Here is an 18,508-nt window from a genome sequence, read left to right as displayed (position 1 = left end):
AGGGACCATGCCATGCAACATTTGTGATGGTCGATGAGGCTTGACATCAGATCATGGCGCAGCTGGTCACGCCCAGCGTCTGGACAGGGACTAGCCACTTTCGGCCAGGCAATCAGGTGACCCCTGTCATGTGATGCTGCTCACTGCATTTTGCCGTACTCCGCCGCCTTCTCGCCCGGCGCTTTCCGTCCCCACATAGTATGAGTACAAAGTGATCAAACAACCTGGAAGGACACTGAAACCAATGCTTAATGGAGGCAAGCACAGGTGAGGATGCGCCAGCGACGTCTCCAAAAGCACTTTCTCAACATGAGCCTCATGGAGTACAGCTCACATACAGTACGGAGTACTCAATGCTGGTTTCGCCAGGTGAATAGGGGCTGACGCGTGCATCCAGACTCGGTTCGGCCTCCCCAGCTCACGTTCGGATATATATGTTTTCCAGGGAAACCACGAAACAATTTGTTACTTGTGTGCAACCGGCACTACATTGCAGCAATATAATCGTTCAGGTTGAGCATGGTGCCATGCCAAGTTGACAAGAAATATTCTCCTCGAATTTGGATGTCGACCGCACGGATGTTGTACATAAGCTCTGCCGAACTACGGCATTCTGGCTCCTTCCCGTGTTTGGATCCTCCAATCCTTCTCTCGTGCAGAACGTTGACAATTATAGGAAAACCGCCGAAATCTTCTCACTCCCATAAAGAATACAAGAAAAAAAAAGCAGAGTTGACATGGCTTAAAGCACTGTGTTTAGGTCACGTTGAGAGAAAGCGGCAAGGGAGAGCCCGGTCAAGTGACCGCCGCAGCCCTCACCTCACCAGCATTAGGGGCATGCGTGGAAGAGATTCAGACCTCAACAAGGAGCAACAAGAGTATCAATTTCCATGCACAGAACGCCACCGCGAGAATAAATGGATGTGGAATGAATCTACCCCGCCCCTGCAGATTGCATTGCGTGCTGGACCGATAAGAGTGCAAATTGGACCGATAAACAAATAGATTGCCAGTTATCTAGACGTGCCGAACCACCGCCCTAACGCTCACCCACCCCCTCTTTCTTCTCGCCCTAACCCTGCAAGCTGCGCGACCGGCAAAGCCCGTTCCTGCAGACTTACCCCCCTAAAAGGTGAGCCTAATGCCCCTTCCGGTATAAGCTGGCACACCGGTTCTCGACGATGTGTGCGACCCGGCTCCACCACGGGCGCGGGCCCGACGCTGTCCGACGGAGGAAGACGAGGAGATCCGCCTCGCTGCATCGACCGTCAACCGGCGCCCTCGCCAATTCACCTGCAGATACCACCACCCAGTGCGCAATCTTCCCGGCCAGAGCGTGGCACAGGGTTGCATTGTGCGCGCCATGACCGGTTCATTTCTTGCTGGGGCGACGAACAGACCCCTCGACGCATTCATAAATTGCTCGCAGCCCCCCCCCAACGACTTTTGCACAGGCCGATCGTGCGACTCTTCCCTTCCCCAATCGCTCGTGCTCCTGGATTTCGGACACTGCGATCATGCGGTTCTGTTCCCCTGTTAGTCTTGTGGCCGTGACGGCTCTGTGGGCATCGCTTGCGGCAGCCGTTCGGCCTCCCCGTCTTGCTCCACGCCCGATCGCTGCCACGAGCCAAGCGAGTGAATCGTCCGTGGTAGAAAGCACGTTCGAGCAGTTGATCGACCACAGTGATCCGTCCAAGGGTACCTTCTCCCAGCGTTACTGGTACAGCGCCCAGTACTGGGGTGGCCCGGGCTCTCCGGTTGTCCTGTTCACCCCCGGCGAGGTCTCGGCCGACGGGTATCAGGGCTACCTGACCAATTCCACCCTGACGGGTGTCTATGCGCAGCAGCTGCAGGGTGCGGTGGTTCTGGTCGAGCGTGAGTTGGCCGTGGTCCGACCACGTGTACTGTCCGACTAACGTGGATAGACCGCTACTGGGGTGGTTCCTCCCCTTACACCAACCTCACCGCGGAGACCCTCCAGTACCTCACCCTGGAGCAATCCGTTCTCGACCTGACCTACTTTGCGGAAAATGTGAAACTGGGGTTCGCGCGCAACAGCACTAGCAGCAATGCGCCCCACGTGGTAAGTGGCCTGGCTGCTTGATGGTCTGGATGACACCTGTTGATGATCCGCTACAGCCGTGGGTGCTCGTCGGTGGCTCTTACAGTGGAGCCCTGACGGCCTGGACCGAGCATCTGGCTCCCGGGACTTTCTGGGCGTACCACGCGACCAGCGCTCCGGTCGAGTCGATCTATGATTTCGTGAGTAGGCCTGCGCCGTGGCTAGGATGCACCGTAGCTGACCGAACAGTGGCAATACTTCCGACCCATCCAGGACGGCATGGCCAAGAACTGCAGCAAGGACGTTTCGCTGGTGGCCGAGCATGTCGATAAAATCGGCAAGACTGGCACCAAGGCTCAGCAGACGGAATTGAAGAAGCTGTTTGGCCTCGAGGCTCTCGAGCATTTCGATGACTTTGCTGCGTACGTCGTTCATGTCATTCTTTGCGTGCGAGTCGAGTGCACGGCATACTGACCATAGCAGTGTTCTGCCCGTTGGGCCTTACCTGTGGCAGGACAACACCTTCGCGACCGGATACTCGGGCTTCTTCGCTTTCTGCGATGCTGTCGAGGTATGTTGCAGCATAATCGTGCCTCGTCTAAGGAGAGTGCTGACCGGTACCAGAACGTGGAGGCCGGTGCCGCCGTCACCCCCGGGGCGAAGGGAGTCGGCCTAGAGAAGGCTCTCACAGGCTATGCCAACTGGTTCAAGAACGAAATCTTCCCCGGCTGTAAGTCACCCAAGCCAACGCGACCAGCGCGCAGCTAACCCGAGAACCTCAGACTGTGCTTCGTACGGCTACTGGTCCGACGAGTACAGCGTGGCCTGCTACGACACTTACAACACCACTAGCCCCCTTTTTACGGACACCTCCGTCGACAACACTGTCGACCGCCAGTGGCAATGGTTCCTCTGCAACGAGCCCTTTTTCTGGTGGCAGGAGTACGCACCCTCCGTTGAAATCCGCTACCCCAGGGCGAAGTAAACTGACTGAAAACAGTGGGGCCCCCTCGAGCGAGACGACGCTGATCCCCCGTCTGGTGAGTGCGGACTACTGGCAGCGACAATGCGCGCTGTACTTCCCCGAGGTCAACGGCTTCACGTACGGCAGCGCCAAGGGCAAGAGCGCTAGCACCTTCAACGCCTGGACCGATGGATGGTTCCTGAACGGCAACTCCACGCGGTTGATCTGGACGAATGGGTAGGTCTAGCACTAGAAGATGCACAGTCGTAACGTAACTAACGATGGATCCAGTCAATATGATCCCTGGAAGGACGCCACTGTCTCGTCGACCTTCCGACCGGGCGGCCCCCTGGCCAGCACCCCCAGCGAGCCGGTCCAGATCATCCCCGGCGGCTTCCACTGCTCGGATCTCTACATCTCGGACTCGGTGGCCAACGCAGGGGTGAAGAAGGTGGTGGATAACGAGGTCGCTCAGATCAAGGCCTGGGTGGCGGAGTTCTATGCATGATTAAATTAGAGAGAGGGAGAGAGAGTCGCGGAAGAAGGCTCAGCCGGTTGTGTCGGCTAGGGTGCGGATTGGATATTCTGTCCATGAATGATGTCACGTGTAATGCGTTGGCAGCTGAGCAGAAATGTATATACTCTAAGCATTGCAAATACACACTTGGTTCATGACGCGGTGATGTCTCCAGTTGACAATGGTTCGGTACATGTCATCACCAGGTGGATATCTTGGCGCAAGTGCCGAAGGCCTTCCCGAAGACGGAACTGTTCGGAGCACCACGCAATGGCTGGATATGACATCACAGATCAATTGTTCACACCAGCGAGGGTAAAGGAAGTATAAGATAGAGAAGAGGAATTTGTTCGGAGGTCATAGCCCATCTCATTTGAAACAAAAAAACGACAATCCACCCCGCAAAAATGGTCTACAACATCACCGAGAAAGAGACCCAACCGACGATCTACAGCCACATCAACGGCTCCCCGTCTGAGATCCACGACCGATACTGCGTCTCGGAACTGTGCAAAGGCTGGCCGGTCTATCGGGACGCTTCCGAATGGAACCACTACCGCCACCTGTTCGCCAAGGAGGGCGCCTTCGTCTTCACCAGTGCGTCTCGCTCCCACTGACCCCTGTCCCCCTCCCCCTCCCCCTCCCTCAACCCCTCATTCGTACTAAGACAAGACAAAAAAAGCATGGAGCGGCGGCCTCCCGATCGACGACTTCATCCAAACCTCGATCAAAGGCCGCGCCAACGGCGACTTCATCATGCACCGCGAGAACGGCACCCTCGTCGACCTCAACCCGTCCACCCGGCGCGCCGTCGGCAAGATGAAGGCCACGATCACGCAGCGCTTCAGCTGGGACGGGGTGGCCTTCGACGTCGAGTGCGACTGCCGCTTCATCAACTTCTGTCTCGAAGAGGAGGGCGAGTGGAAGATCGTGTATATCAAGCTGTTCTACGAGAAGGACCGCGTGGTGCCCGTCGACGGACGCTCCGTCCCGCACTTTGACCGCACGGAGCTGCTCAAGTATCCCCCCGGCTACCAGTATCTGGCTGTCGCGCAGTCGCGGCTGGGCCATCCGATTCTGAACGATCTGCCCAATTTGGATAATCGGGCGTTCTTCGATTTGTACGCCGCCATGGATGCCTGGTTGCAAGGCCGGCCGGTGGGGGATCTATTGCAGATTCCGAAGGAGGCGGCGCCGCGGTATTGAGTGGCTTAAGGTGGTCGGTGTAACGGGGACTTATGTACATAGTATACGGATGAATGTTATCGGCATGTGCGATGAAAGGGGAATGGAATTCAATTGATGGAATACACGGGTAGATAATGCAGAAAGTCAACCCCCTCCCCCGAATCTAGCCCGAAGCCCCAGAGGTACAAGTCACCCCCAAGCTCGACGGGGTGTTGGCACACAACACCTGCGACTTGCCCGAAGGAGCCTTGACGCTCCACCCGCTGATCGTCACATCGCACGTTCCCCCCGATCCGCAGTTCAGGTTGGCCACGGTGGGATCGTACTTCGAGCTCGTGGTGCCGCTGAACCCGGTGACCTTGATGCCCGACAGCTTCGCGTTCCCGGGGTATGTCGTGCAGTACGAAGCGTCTTCGCCGTAGCAGCTCTGGATCTGGAACGCGTAGTCGGAGTTGTCGATGGTGAAGTCGTTGAACGTCACGTTCGACACCGTCGACACGCCATGGCTGCCGCCGCTCGGGTAGGTCTTGATCCCCGCGGCCTTGGTCGAGTTGATCATGGTCGCCCCCGTGACGTAGATGTTCTTGACGGTGTCGCTGCTGGACTTGCCCAGCGAGCCCACCGAGATCCCGTGCGAGCCCGTGCAGGTGATCGTGTCGACGGTGACGTAGTTCGAGCTCGGCTTGAACGCCACGCAGTCGTCGTCGTTCTTGACTGTCGTGTCCGCGATGGTCACATAGGTGCTCTCGCCGATGTCGAACCCGTCGGTGTTCTTGGGGTCGTTGTCGGACTTGGATGTCGCGTCCATCCGCAGCTTGGAGAAGACGACGTTGGTCGCGCCCCCCTTGACTGAGTTGAAGACGTTGGGCGGGTTCTTCTGACGGAAGTTGGAGAACTCGAGGTTACTGCCGCCGGTGATGTAGAGGAGGGTCGGTCGGGCATAGCTACTGTCTGAGGCGAAGAGGTCCCAACTGACACGTTAAGCAGAGTCAGTACTGGTAGGATTGAAAGGTATGGAAGGGTCGACTCACGCATCCTGGCCATTTCCGTCGATGACCCCCGACCCGGTCAGGGACCGCAGCTTGAGTCCGTTGATCTTGGAGATGCTGATCATGGCAGTGCGTCCCTCCCAGTAGTCGGTGTCACTGGCGAACTTGAGCAACCCCTCGACCTGGAAGTCACAGCCCGTGCACCCAGCGAAGTCGAGGACGCTGTTGAGGTAATAGGTGGTGCCTGCGGGAATGACGATCGTGCCACCGTTACCACAGCTAGCAATCGCTTTGGTTATGGCAGGGACATCGTCGATAGAAGAGCTGCCTCCTGCAGTTGGAGTGCAGACCGCCCGAGGCCGAAGCGCAGCGTCCGGACTATGTTGCACGGGCGAAGGGGCAGCCCTAACCAGGCCAACCGCCGCCAGCAGCAACGACGTCCAGTGTGGTGCCATCCTGAAGGGTAGAGGCACAAAAGATACTTGAGATTATTGATGGAGTTTACTGAGCTGAATCATTCGCAAGCCTAGATATATAGCAGAGTAAAGCTCAGCATGGACGATCCTTACCTGAAATGCGAGACACGGCGTGCTATTTTCATCACGGACGGCAGTAGCAGTAATGCCTGTTTCAGGCCCTCGTCTCGGGGTACTGCCTCCAACGAACTGCATGCTTGACATGTGAATGCGAAACAACAGTGGAGCTGGCTGGACGGAGAAACTGAAGCGGTGCTAGGGCTCCTGTCTCCAACGGTCCGGGCCACGTGCGGCAACTCCGCTGCCTCGCTTGCGGATAAATCGGAGATAGATGGTCAGAGGGATGTTATGGAGGAGCCTGGCAGAGTATCCAATGCATTACTTCGACTACGAGCCCAAGACCCTAGTGTGACAAGCGGGGCAATTTAGCCAGGGCCGAGAGGAGCCCTTGGCAATCCAGCGTTTCAGCTTCCCGCTGCCACCCCGGCTAAATTGAGCCTGTTCCTGTGACGGACACCGGTAATTGTCAGGGGCACTCCAGGTTCTGCAAACCCAAACTGCCGAGTGTCTGAACAGAGCGCCTCGGAAGGCTATTGGAGAAGTTGATCCTATTCATGGAAATGTGGATCTTCCTGTTCGTCTGGGCTGCATTCCTCCGGACTCTCCGCACTGTCAATGCCAATCTTGTTCCCACCATGCCTCAGCTCGCGCCAGTCAGAATCAAACCTCGTGCCTCGGCCTTGGCACTGGCAAGGTAGCAACGGATTGAGAGGTGGAAAATACTCCCAGTGTTGCAGAAGTGGCTCCCTCGTTGCATGATCGTATTTCTCCTTGGCCGAACCCTATATATCTGCCTGCGCCCAGAACCGCCAACTGCAGGATCAGCAGTGGAAAGATCAGCGCTTCCCTACGAAAGACTTTCCCACATTTCTCCCATGCATTTCTCCTCTGCTCTTGTCGCCCTTATCGGGCTCACTGCCCCAGTCCTGTCAGCTCCGGCGCCAACCCTCGAGAAGCGAACGAGTCGCACCAGTGCGCCCTCGGGCTGTTTGAGTGTTGGCTCAGGACAAACCTACTCGACCATTAGCGCAGCCCTAACTGCTCTGGGTTCCTCAACTGCCGCAGCATGTATCTATATCGCCAGTGGCACCTATTCTGAACAGCTTACCATCAAGTATGCCGGAGCCCTGACGCTGTACGGGCAGACGAGTGACACCGGCTCGTACAAGAACAATGTTGTCACCATCACCCACACCATCTCCTCGCCCGACGCTGGGTCCTTGGACAAGAGTGCCACTGTCAACGTGGTCTCCGACAACTTCAAGATGTATAACATCAACGTCGCCAATGGATACGGAAAGGGCGCTCAGGCCGTGGCGTATGTATTATTTCTCGACCTCAATCTAGTTTGACGCTTGACTCTGACTCTGCTGCTTGTAGACTGGTCGGCAACGCGGATCAGCTGGGCTTTTACGGCTGCCAGTTTACGGGATACCAAGACACCCTTTACGTCAAAGCCGGCACTCAGTATTACTCCAACTGTTTGATCGAGGGTATGGATACACCAAAGCCCAGACACAGACATATCCGCAATGGCTGACACAAATAGGTGCCGTGGACTATATCTTCGGAGATGCCTCTGTCTGGTTCGGCGAATGCGATATCGTCTCCAACGGAGCGGGAGCCATCACCGCCTCCTCTCGCGAGACTTCAACCGACAGTGGCTGGTATGCTTTCGATAACTGCAACATCAAGGCTGCCTCGGGAGTGTCTCTGACCGAGTCGGTCTACCTGGGTCGTCCTTGGCGAGTGCTGGCCCGGGTCATCTACCAAAACTCGGTCCTTTCTGCTATCATCAACCCCAAGGGATGGACCACGATGGCTGAGGGAGCGACTCCCTTGTACTACGAGTACAACAACTCCGGTGATGGATCGAGCACATCCAGCAGACTCTACGAGAGTTCGATCTCAGCGGCTGTGACCAAAACGACAGTGTTGGGCTCCACTTGGGGAGATTGGATCGATCGGACTTACTAACGGTCGCACTATGTGGGGTTGTAAATAGTGGATCAGAATATCTTCAATTTACTTCGTCGTAATATCTGGTGTTCTACCATACTATCCAAGAAACGTAGTTGTTCGGCTGAGTTGCACTGGAGCCTAGATAAAGAGCAAGCTTTTGCGCATTCGCGCGTGATGCCTCCGGGGAGGGGGCTGCATCTTCCAAGAAGTCTCCTACAGGCCTAGAGAGTGCATAGCACATTGGATCGTAGTAGACTTGTTAAGCAGTGTCACCGTGCTTTGATACCGCTCAGCCACCACAGTTTGTGGCGTACTCGATAGCCTCGACGGTATTCACCGTCTGAAACAACAGTGTGAAGAGCCCTGCTATTCACCTCTACAGAGAAACACTTGTTGGCAGCCATAAGGCCTCAATGTAGCTAGCCTGCTCACCGCCCTCCACAAGCATATTGATATTTCTTTATTGGTTAGCCTCATGTAGCTGCATTCACCACTTATCCCCTGCCGTCATATGACTATCACCGCCATCAAAACTGTCAGATTGCTGATAGGTCAAAGTCTGCTGGATACAGGAAACCCCGGCAGAGAAAGCAGTGAAAAGGAGATATCAAAATGAGTTTCTTTCTCCCGAGTGTTTAACGAATTCTTCCAGCTCACTCCGCCACGCAAAAGTCAAGGGTTGATGCTCGGACGTTTCTACATCTATATGTCGAAAGACATATTTTGTCCAGTTCTCAATCATCACCGACTTTCCTCACTACTAGAACAACTCTACCAGTGACCAGTACTCTGCCTCCATCAGCCCATCATCTCACTATTAAGCCTCTGCCACTGACGCCATTCCAATATCATGTCCGATGCAACATTCGTCGTCCTTGTCCTCGGCCTCATCCACTTTACCAGAGGCGCGACAGAGCATTGGCTCCGCCGCCACGTCTTCCACAATCGCGTCTGGTCTGGCGTTTGCCTGTCGGTGCTTTCCACCTTCCTGATCAAACACATCGTGTACGGCTACATGATATACATGCTGGAATGGCAGTCTGATGACTACCTCGCTGCGGAAGGTGGGATCGGCGAGCGACAAACCCCAACTGCTCAATCCAGTGCGCTACAGGGCCTGCACGAGATGTTCCGTCGCGGCTGCATCTCCGATGTCGACATGATGGTCTGGCTACAGAGTCGTGGGAATCGGTTCGAGCTGGCACTCATCTGGTTCGGCTGGACGTACATCGCCATGTTCATCTGGTTCCTGGCCCGCGAGGGGTTCTTTCGCTAAGCCGCGAAGGGCAGTAGCTGTTCCCACACGACATGGCAAGACAGGATCTACCATAGAGAAGGCTCAGCTACACAGTTACGCAAGGAGAGAATTGAGGGTTAGAAAGTAAACGAGAGTTGTTTTCGCGTGGATTGTTTGACTTCCGGACTAGATATTTGGTTTACCTCCTGCAATCAATAGGTTTTGACGCATACAAACTACTTCCGATGACCTGGAAACAGCTGTGAAGAGTAACCAGCCTCTCCAGAAAGGGCCTGAAGGATGCGTTCGATGGTGAGCACTCTTGATCTTGTAAAGATGAACTAGATTGTGACTGCACACATGACTAGCATACAAGACCTCAGTATCAGTCTTTAGTCCACTGCCTTCTCAGCAAACATCATACACGATGGTCTCCGTACCGCATGCCTCAAAGTTGCAATGGTAGGGGACTGTAAAGTAAAGAGGTTCTTTGAGAAGCGAACGAAATACCGGTGAATGTCCTCCCACTACTCGGGCTCTTTATTACGCCTCTCCAATGCCAGCTGATTCCAGGAGTTGTCTTCCTACAGACCATGCATAAATAACAGCCTAATCTCTTCTTTAACATGCCACTTCTCGAACATAGACTTACGCTCGGTCAACCAGCGACAAGGCCCAGAAACCCTTTTATCAGACCGACATCACATATCCTGCTAGTTACAACCCCGCAACTCCCTCCGATCCTCACAACCATGGCGGACTTCATAACCGAGGCAATTCTCGTGTTTTTGTTTGTTATCGGCGTGCATCTGAACAGCCACAATCTTGTCCCCCACATCCGTTCATCTTCTGCCCGCCATCCCACCCTCACGATGTACGTCGCAATTCCCCTCTTCATTCTTATGGCCAAATTCACGATCGTACACCCGATGTACATTTACCGCCTCGCCTACGACCACCGGCAAATCCAGGCCCTTGTGAAAAGGACCGCTTTGGCACGCGATGTGGCATGGACGGAAGCTGAAATAGTGGATTGGTTGCTCAACACAGGCCACGTCAAGGGAATCCGGAACCACTGGGTTGCGCTCGCGCAGCGGCGGACCCTCATCGCCATGATCCTCATCGAGCTAGCCTACATTGATCTAGCGATTTTCATGTGTGACCTGGCCTACCGATGCTTGCTTGTGCGGTGGCGGTCCCCGAGGCGTAACCTGGGCCGTCGACCCGCGCAACGGGCGAGGGGTGGCCAGGGCCGTCGCCGACGTCCTGTGCCACGCCGATGAAAGGGCTTCTAGTTTTAAAGGGTCTGTCTTGTCTTGGATCGCAGGGAGGCGTAAAGAGTCTTGAGGAGAGAGGTATGATTTGAAAAATGCTCTTCCATCGAGTGGGTGGTTGATAGAACGGATCTTCAAGATCATGCTGCACAAGCCATGTTGTGGTTAAGCTGTAGTGCTTGTGGTGTAGTCTTGATATCATTAGCTTTGATCACTGGGAGAAAGAACGAGTGACAGAAGCTAGGTTAGCGAGCCGAGGCAACAGCAAGATAATTACAGGAAAATCAATCGACAGCTTCTTTGGAAGAACACTCGGAGGGGTGATGTTCTTGTAAGGGCTGGATCACTAGGTGGCTTGACACTTTTTTATGCAACCAACTGCGTCCCCATCTATCGGTGATATGATCCGTTCCCGTACATATGCAATGCTTGGCACAACTACTACAAGCTTTCACCCAAACCATCGCCAGTCTGTTTCGCGGCTTGTCTTGCTTAGGAAGTGCAGATACTGTTGAATGGAATCGACCGAGGCCTCCGGTGGCCAGTAGTAATATTTAAGACTAGTTAGCCAAAGTTGACTAAGTAAAAAAAAATCAGATCTGTAACTGCTACGGCTTTATATTATAACTAGTTAATTATTTAATAAATACTAAAAACTATTCCAACTAGAATATATATATAGCATGAGCCTTGTAATTCAACAGATACTAGACTCACAAGATCTACTGACATTCCTTTGAACTCTACCTTCAGTACACACTTCGTGTCAAGATAGTATCAAGTCTTAACAAGAGCTTCTACGGAGATAAAAAAGGACCAACCCAAATTCCGGATTTCGGCATTACCACCATATTTGCCTATGTAAGGAATATCTATAATTCCCGCTCACCCACTATCAGCTTCCCCCCCTTCTATGAGTTCCTTTACGGCCGAGTTTCCGGCTGCACTGAGGTATTCTCGGACCACACCGAGCTACATGTCTTGCATTAATTACGGGATGTGGAGATGGGGGCGCTCCCGACCAGACCCTGCGGATACCCCGCACGCATATCCAGGAAGATCCGGGGTAATATCATCCGCCCTAGTATTGATCATAGAGTTGGCCATCTGCGAGAGGAGTATAGAAGTATTTGCTCGGGATACAACATCCCGAGGCCCATGAAGTTGTATCCTGAATGCACGAGTATAAAACTCAGTCATCAGGCCTCTGCTACCGATTAAAAATAGCACTGCCTCGACTGGGAAGGACACAGCAAATTCACACGGCTTTCCACCCATAGTTCATCATGCACATTATCACTCCTTTGCTGATACCAGCAGTGTTAGTGGCCGCAGCCCGGGTCCCATACCGGGAGTAAATTCTAGCCCCGTCCTCTCGAGTGATTGTTCCTGCCTCAGTTCGTCAGGTCAACGGGTCTGTCACTAATGCGAATGGCCTGACTGGATCCTCATTGGGCACCGCCGTCTTCCATGGCGTTTCATCGGTGACCTACGACTTTGGAAAGAACGTTGCAGACGTCGTTTCCCTCACGGTTGGATCTTCTTCCTCTCCATCTGCCTTCCTGGGGGTCACCTTCTCTGAATCAAGCCTGTGGGCGAGCAGTGAGGCGTGTGATGCTACTGGAAATTCTGGATTTGATGCACCTTTGTGGTTCCCGGTTGGTCAAAAGGCGGGAACACATACCCCCGACAGCAAATACGTTCGAGGTGGTTTCCGGTATCTGACGGTCGTGAGCAACACGAGCGCGACGGTCCCTCTCAACTCCCTCCACATCACATTCACAGCTGCTCCGGATCAAGATCTCCAAGCGTACCAAGGCTGGTTCCACTCGAATGAGGGATTGCTGAACGAGATCTCTACAAGTCCTTGGCCCCGGGGATCGGAATCAAGGTCTTGTTGATTCTTTTGAGGTCGTCACCAGATACTGCGATGCTGGAATCTAATCGCGTGTGAGGATGGCTTGGTCTGTGGCGGCCACAACGACTTACACTGGAGTAGGTCGGTCCAGGCTTGGTCAAGCTCGGGGCGAGGCTCGCCTGTAAATGGACTCTCAATCTTCAAAGATGCGTTGAAGTATACTTCCTCATAAGCGATAGCCTCGCTTGCTGGGGCTGGTCACAAAGATGATGAGACACGATTTCTTTTGGAATTTCGAGAAGCTATACTGACAGGGCACATAGTTGTCGGATGGTCCTTTCATGACGATACAGAGATACAAGAAGGCATTGAAAGTCAACAGAGCCAGATGCAAGTACCATGGTGACAACCAAAAGTGGTGCCGGTTGCGGCTTGCGTATGTCACTTGGTCATCGTTATTGTTTAGAGGGTCCTCCTCAGAAGAGAGCTTTTCAAACCGAACCTCTCTGGAGGAGAAGCGTTGGAGCAATCGCATAATTTCGGCCTGGCGTATATTAGGAGTGGAGGCAGTTTTGCTGAGGGTCGAGTTGTTTCTCATGAAATTATTGTGATAAAGCCTGTCACCGAGAGGAAGCGAAGGTTTGGAAAATGCGATAAAGTCCCAGTGCCCAGCGGAGCCTCGAGTAAATTGGCCGTCGAGGAAATTGTGATGATCTTACCCGATTCAGGCAGTGATAAGCATTGATGGCTCGATAAGCGAGGCGGACGGAAGAATATGGGGGAGCACATGTTATCAATGCTTCGTTGTCTTGGTATCAGGCTAAGAAAAACAGCTTAGCACCATTACCTGGGCAAGTCGTTAAGGCAAAATAGACATAATCCTCGATCGCGACGGTGAGACATTAGCTAGTTTGGCTTTACACCCAGCCCGGCGGGAATTCCAAACTGAAGCTCGTCAGAGGCGTAGAGCAGATGCAACCTCATTATGCAGCCTTGATCATGCATAGAGTGGCTGGATGACGCGACATCCAGTTCTCCAGAAATCATAACGATGCAATCGCCATGTATACCCTGGTTGGACGGCATCTGATATCTCCGACTTGCGTCTCGATAGCAATGTAACGCAAACTTCGGTTCTCGTTCCACCGGTCCACGGGGTTCTGGACAAGGATAGTGAACGTATGGGGATTCGTCATGTTCCATCATCCTCTTCGATAATGCTAAGTTTAGCCAATCTCCCTGATAGGACCAGCCATGTCTAGTTGCAGGAGAGACACCAACAAATGTCTATGCTGACGGGAACCCACCTGTATGACACGCCCGAAGAGGCAGTAGAAGACAGAGGAATGGAGGCAGAGTCCCCACGATTAACATCCCCAACAGACGATGAGAAATTGCAAGCAACTATCGATTCGTAGATCAGTCGTGCATTTTATTTCGTCCGGCAGAGTATCAGTCATCGGGGATTATATGGGTATCTTGATCAATTAATTCCGTATTTCATCACATGACTGAGGTCCCTGCGAGTAAGCATGCAGTGGCTGGCCTAGAACCGGGAGCTTCCAGGGTCAAGATAACAATCACGCAGCTGCTTATCAGCAGCACATTGGTTGCAGCTGCATTAAAATCCCCTGACGTTCCCCGCCCATCTGTTCCTGCGCCTTTGTTGCCCCTTATCCTTCCCGCTGTTTTCTCCCCCTCCCCGTACGGTACGCACGCCATATGAACTCGATCAATCAAACTGCCTCCTGCGCTCTGGCAGATCGCCAGCTGGGTCCGCAGGTCTCCGTGCGCTGCTGAGGTTTCGACTTTACGGTCACATTTGAAGAAAGTATTTTGTCAGTTCTCCCATCAGTGCTCTTCATTGGTTCCGCAACCTTTCGAATTGCTCTTCTTTACAAGGAAAACCCAAGGTTGGGGCGCGACCTTCCCAAAGGCTGAAGCTGGTTGGTATCCCAGGTAGTATGCAACTCTACTAGAGATATCTGACTTATCCGGTCGCAGTCTCTGGCAGGCGTCTTTGGTTTGCTCCAGTTGTCACTTCTTGTCATTTACGCCCGACCGCAGCACCCGGATCATCAGCCGTGGGGAATTGCAGCATTGGCTTTAGCAGTGGCAGACTCCATCTTTGTCGCTCTACTCTCGTACTTGGAACATGAAAGGGCGATCTCCCCATCCGGCATACTGCTTTCTTATCTTCTGTTGTCGACATTGCTCGATGCCGCTCGCGTGAGAACTATCTGGCTGCTTCATCATGGCTGGTTGCCTTTCCAAGTGATCACTTCACTCAGTCTAGCTATTAAAGGGGCCATTCTTTTCGTTGAATCAAGGGCAAAGACTGAGCACTTCCTCGACCCACAAGATGCTGCACGATCGCCCGAGGAAACGAAAGGACTGTTTAGCAATGGCCTGTTTCTGTGGACAAACTCTCTCCTTTGGAGGGGCTTCAAGAAGGTCCTTTGCTTGAGCGATCTCTACAATGTTCCAGGGGAATGCATTGGCGTTGAACTAGACCTGTCCTTCATCAGATCAGGAACCGGGGGACCGATCTCGATTTGCCTTAACCATCCATAATGCAAGCTTCTCTTACCCTGGATCATCTTCTGCCGTGCTTCAAAACATTACGGTCAACATTCCACGGTCGCAGCTCACACAAATCTCAGGACCTGTCGGCAGTGGAAAGTCTGCACTGCTCCGGGCTATGCTGGGAGAAATGGATCTACTCAGAGGCAGCGTGGAAAAGAATGTCCGAAATCCTGCGTATTGCCACCAATCACCTTGGCTTCTGAACAGTTCTATCCGAGAAAACATCGTTGGGCCCGATCAAGACCTTGACATTGAGCTCTACAGGAAAGCACTGTGGGCTTGCGAGTTGGATCACGATCTTCGCGAGATCATTGAAGGGGATCACACCAAGGTCGGAAGTAGCGGCGTCACGCTGAGTGGGGGACAGAAACAACGCATTGTAAACAATTGCCCTTGTCACGGAAGTGTATGCTCTGACAATATTTCTAACAGGCGATGGCCAGAGCGGTATATGCGCGAAAAGAGCTTTTTCTTCTCGACTATAGTTTCAGTGCGCTTGATCCCCGCACGGAGGGGAAGGTTGCGCGGCGCCTTCTCGGACCCAAAGGCATGATGCGAGAGAACGGACAGACTGTGGTTGCTGCTTCCAACGGAGGTCAGTGAAAGCCTGATAGACTCTGATTCAATGGTTGACGCCTTGCTGCTTTAGAATGGTTGTTACCGTACGCCGATCGGATTATTCTTCTTGACACGAATGGCAGAATCCGGGCCCAGGGCTCGCCGGAAGAACTGGCATCACACTTCACCATTCCATCCAAGGGCAACAACAAGAAAGACGACGATGTCTACATCTCACACCAAGAAGCTTTGTCAGTCTCGAATACATCTTCCGATAGGAAAGTCCAACAGACCGAACTAGGGGAGCATAGTTCTGAACATCGCAATGTTCCAGTTTATCGTTCCTATTTCCGCTCCATGGGTTTCTGGCGAGGCATGGTATTATGTGCTCTTCTGATTCTCCAGACGTTTTTTTCCAAGTTTCCCAGTATGCCAGACCTCAATAAATCAGAAACACAGGGGCTGACAGATATATCCAGCTGTCTGGCTTCAGTGGTGGTTGGATAAAGACCCTTCGAGCATGGGGTCTTCATACGCGAAGTACATCGGAGTCTACAGTCTCTTTCATGCTACATCCATGATATTCACCCTTCTTGCCGCCTTGTAAGCATGCATATATTGCGTCGGGTACGCTCAAGACTGACATTGGAGCTAGCCAGCAACTGCGCATTGTCATGCCACAAACCAGCCGCTATTTCCACAGTCGTCTCTTGACAGCTGCTATGGGGTGAGTCTTGAGACTCGGAACATGGTCAATGGTACTGATGTTTTCAGAATGCCAATGCCGGCTTTCAGCAAGATTGACACAGGGTCAATCATCAACAAGTGAGCTATTCTTTTCATTCCAGTGGGCTTGTTTTGGCTGAAACTGACACGGAGCAGATTCAGCCAAGACTTGCAATTAATCGACTGGAACCTACCAGTCACGTTTCTGAATGCCTCGGAAGGTAATCATGTCGTCTCTACCCGCGATGATTTGAGCTCTAACCTTTCCATCAGGTGCTCTCGCGACATTGGCACAGGTCATTATCATCGCAAGGTGCGGGATGTCGCTGCGTTATCTGTTTTGTTATTAATACCCGTCACAGCTCCTTTCCCTACATCTTCATCGCATTCCCAGTTCTCTTCGCCGTTGTGCTCGCCATTCAGAGGTTTTACCTGCACACATCGAAGCAAGTACGCGCGATGGACATTGAGGCGAAAAGCCCGCTGCTGTACGTTCGCAACTACAGCTTGCCCAGCACTTCAACCGCTTCTGACATTCGTGCTTTTCAATATCCAGCGATCACTTTCTCGAGACCATAAATGGCCTCCATACAGTTCGTGCATTTGGCTGGCAGCACCACATCCGCAAAAGGCACGACGCGCTTCTTAACGCATCACAAAGACCCTACTACCAGCGTTTCATGGTCCAAAGATGGCTTAACCTCGTGCTCGACATGGTAGCTGCGGGAGTCGCGATTCTTGTGGTCGGACTGTCCATCAGACTGCAAACTCGGTCGACGCTGGTCGGACTCGCACTGGTCAATGTCATCTCCCTGAATGAGACCCTGCAACTGCTGATCCTTCAATGGGCGGTGATGGAGATTTCACTCGGATCCATCACACGTTTGGAAGAATTCACGGTCCAAGCCAGAACCGATCGTCTCCTTGAGCAGCAAAGCAACTTTTCTGTCCAGGCGATTGGAGGTCTGTGGCCCCCGCATGGCTCAATTGAATACAAAAATGTGACTGCTCGATACCAAGATGGTGGTCCCGACGTGCTCAAGAACATTTGTTTGTCCATCCCCGCCGGCTCTAAAGTAGGGGTCTGCGGTCGAACGGGCAGCGGAAAGAGCACTCTGATCTCTGCACTGTTTCAGATGATCGACCTCACCTCTGGGTGTATCGTCATCGACGGTGTTGACATCGCAGAGCTCGATCCCGAATCGGTCCGCTCGCATCTGATTGGTATATCCCAGCACAGTTACATTATGCCGGGAATTTCCGTTCGGGATAATCTGCAGCTGGGGTGTGTCAACCCATCGGAGGATTCTCAACTCATCGCAGCCCTGCAGAAAGTCAATCTTTGGGGTTTGGTCTCGGAACGAGGAGGTCTCTCGGCTATCCTGGACAATGAGACAATGTCTGCCGGACAGAGTCAGCTTTTTACTTGTGCGCGAGCCCTCCTGCGGTCTGGATCGGTAGTGGTGTTGGACGAGCCGGCCAGCAGCCTCACAGCTGAGACGGCGGATTTGATCCAACGAGTCATTTTGGAGGAGTTCAAGGAGCGGACGGTAATTGCCGTTATGCACCAGATTGAAAGGTTACTGGATTTCGATACGGTGGTGGTGATGGGGGATGGTCGAGTGTTGGAGATGGGCCAGCCTCGGGAGCTGCAGGAGGGGAATGGTCTCTTTCGAGGTCTGCTCGACGCAAGTCAATCAAGTCGATGAGTATGGTTTGCCTTGGCTACGAGACACTGGTGTGGATCTGAGATTGATGCTCAAATGTCGGAGTCTTTTGCCTTTAGCTCTTTTGCTTTATTTGTTGTGGCCTGGTATACGAATTCTGGCTGATTACTCGTGGAATCGGCCCGAATGATATATATGAACACGGAGGGCAACTTTGACCCGCCGAGCTTGAGCTGTAAGATAGCTCAGTACCTACTAAACGAAGCTCGTAGTTTGGATTCGAAGAACCTGGCACCTAAAGTATCGATAAACAGCTCCGTAGAGCCAAGCGAGTCGGTCTTTCTGCTGGGAACAACCTCGGCATCTCCTCTCGTGCGAGTGCGG

The 18,508-nt window shown here is 53.1% G+C and overlaps 9 protein-coding genes across 9 annotated transcripts; 7 read left to right on the top strand and 2 right to left on the bottom strand.

The window, feature by feature from the left end:
• Nucleotides 1-153: 153 nt before the first annotated feature.
• BO66DRAFT_231790 (uncharacterized protein) lies at nucleotides 154-1,065 on the top strand. Its single transcript, XM_025642763.1, has 2 exons — nucleotides 154-339; nucleotides 398-1,065. The coding sequence occupies exon 2, from the start codon at nucleotides 520-522 to the stop codon at nucleotides 1,003-1,005; it is 486 nt and encodes a 161-aa protein (XP_025498580.1). The 5' UTR covers nucleotides 154-339; nucleotides 398-519; the 3' UTR covers nucleotides 1,006-1,065.
• On the top strand, nucleotides 1,066-3,534 carry BO66DRAFT_463575 (putative serine peptidase; the record flags this gene model as incomplete). The annotated part of the gene is made up of 9 exons (XM_025652412.1): nucleotides 1,066-1,875; nucleotides 1,926-2,083; nucleotides 2,140-2,262; nucleotides 2,312-2,484; nucleotides 2,546-2,633; nucleotides 2,687-2,792; nucleotides 2,845-3,004; nucleotides 3,045-3,263; nucleotides 3,318-3,534. Exons 1-9 carry the CDS (start codon nucleotides 1,518-1,520, stop codon nucleotides 3,532-3,534), a joined length of 1,602 nt encoding a protein of 533 aa, XP_025498579.1. The 5' UTR covers nucleotides 1,066-1,517.
• A 371-nt stretch (nucleotides 3,535-3,905) lies between these two features.
• BO66DRAFT_395999 (catabolic 3-dehydroquinase) lies at nucleotides 3,906-4,830 on the top strand. Its single transcript, XM_025648361.1, has 2 exons — nucleotides 3,906-4,140; nucleotides 4,226-4,830. The coding sequence occupies exons 1-2, from the start codon at nucleotides 3,951-3,953 to the stop codon at nucleotides 4,747-4,749; spliced, it is 714 nt and encodes a 237-aa protein (XP_025498578.1). The 5' UTR covers nucleotides 3,906-3,950; the 3' UTR covers nucleotides 4,750-4,830.
• A 64-nt stretch (nucleotides 4,831-4,894) lies between these two features.
• On the bottom strand, nucleotides 4,895-6,175 carry BO66DRAFT_463572 (putative extracellular exo-polygalacturonase; the record flags this gene model as incomplete). Its single annotated transcript, XM_025652411.1, has 2 exons — nucleotides 4,895-5,702; nucleotides 5,763-6,175. 2 exons carry the CDS (start codon nucleotides 6,173-6,175, stop codon nucleotides 4,895-4,897), a joined length of 1,221 nt encoding a protein of 406 aa, XP_025498577.1.
• A 932-nt stretch (nucleotides 6,176-7,107) lies between these two features.
• Nucleotides 7,108-8,233, top strand: pmeA (putative pectin methylesterase; the record flags this gene model as incomplete). The annotated part of the gene is made up of 3 exons (XM_025652410.1): nucleotides 7,108-7,574; nucleotides 7,637-7,749; nucleotides 7,806-8,233. The coding sequence occupies exons 1-3, from the start codon at nucleotides 7,132-7,134 to the stop codon at nucleotides 8,231-8,233; spliced, it is 984 nt and encodes a 327-aa protein (XP_025498576.1). The 5' UTR covers nucleotides 7,108-7,131.
• Nucleotides 8,234-9,068: 835 nt separating this feature from the next.
• Nucleotides 9,069-9,494, top strand: BO66DRAFT_406102 (uncharacterized protein; the record flags this gene model as incomplete). The annotated part of the gene is made up of 1 exon (XM_025649001.1): nucleotides 9,069-9,494. The coding sequence occupies one exon, from the start codon at nucleotides 9,069-9,071 to the stop codon at nucleotides 9,492-9,494; it is 426 nt and encodes a 141-aa protein (XP_025498575.1).
• Nucleotides 9,495-10,207: 713 nt separating this feature from the next.
• On the top strand, nucleotides 10,208-10,738 carry BO66DRAFT_406101 (uncharacterized protein; the record flags this gene model as incomplete). Its single annotated transcript, XM_025649000.1, has 1 exon — nucleotides 10,208-10,738. One exon carries the CDS (start codon nucleotides 10,208-10,210, stop codon nucleotides 10,736-10,738), a length of 531 nt encoding a protein of 176 aa, XP_025498574.1.
• Nucleotides 10,739-12,586: 1,848 nt separating this feature from the next.
• BO66DRAFT_443679 (uncharacterized protein) lies at nucleotides 12,587-13,185 on the bottom strand (the record flags this gene model as incomplete). Its single annotated transcript, XM_025651526.1, has 3 exons — nucleotides 12,587-12,669; nucleotides 12,719-12,841; nucleotides 12,900-13,185. The coding sequence occupies 3 exons, from the start codon at nucleotides 13,183-13,185 to the stop codon at nucleotides 12,587-12,589; spliced, it is 492 nt and encodes a 163-aa protein (XP_025498573.1).
• Nucleotides 13,186-15,105: 1,920 nt separating this feature from the next.
• On the top strand, nucleotides 15,106-18,166 carry BO66DRAFT_335485 (P-loop containing nucleoside triphosphate hydrolase protein; the record flags this gene model as incomplete). The annotated part of the gene is made up of 10 exons (XM_025644243.1): nucleotides 15,106-15,552; nucleotides 15,606-15,768; nucleotides 15,823-16,158; nucleotides 16,211-16,334; nucleotides 16,387-16,458; nucleotides 16,506-16,556; nucleotides 16,611-16,678; nucleotides 16,731-16,770; nucleotides 16,820-16,945; nucleotides 17,014-18,166. Coding segments are annotated over 10 exons (2,580 nt in total), but the record flags the coding sequence as incomplete, so codon positions are not given.
• Nucleotides 18,167-18,508: the final 342 nt, after the last annotated feature.

Source organism: Aspergillus aculeatinus (assembly GCF_003184765.1).
Source record: "Aspergillus aculeatinus CBS 121060 unplaced genomic scaffold BO66scaffold_74, whole genome shotgun sequence".
NCBI classification, from domain to species: Eukaryota; Fungi; Ascomycota; class Eurotiomycetes; order Eurotiales; family Aspergillaceae; genus Aspergillus; species Aspergillus aculeatinus.
This window is presented reverse-complemented; position numbering and strand designations above follow the sequence as displayed.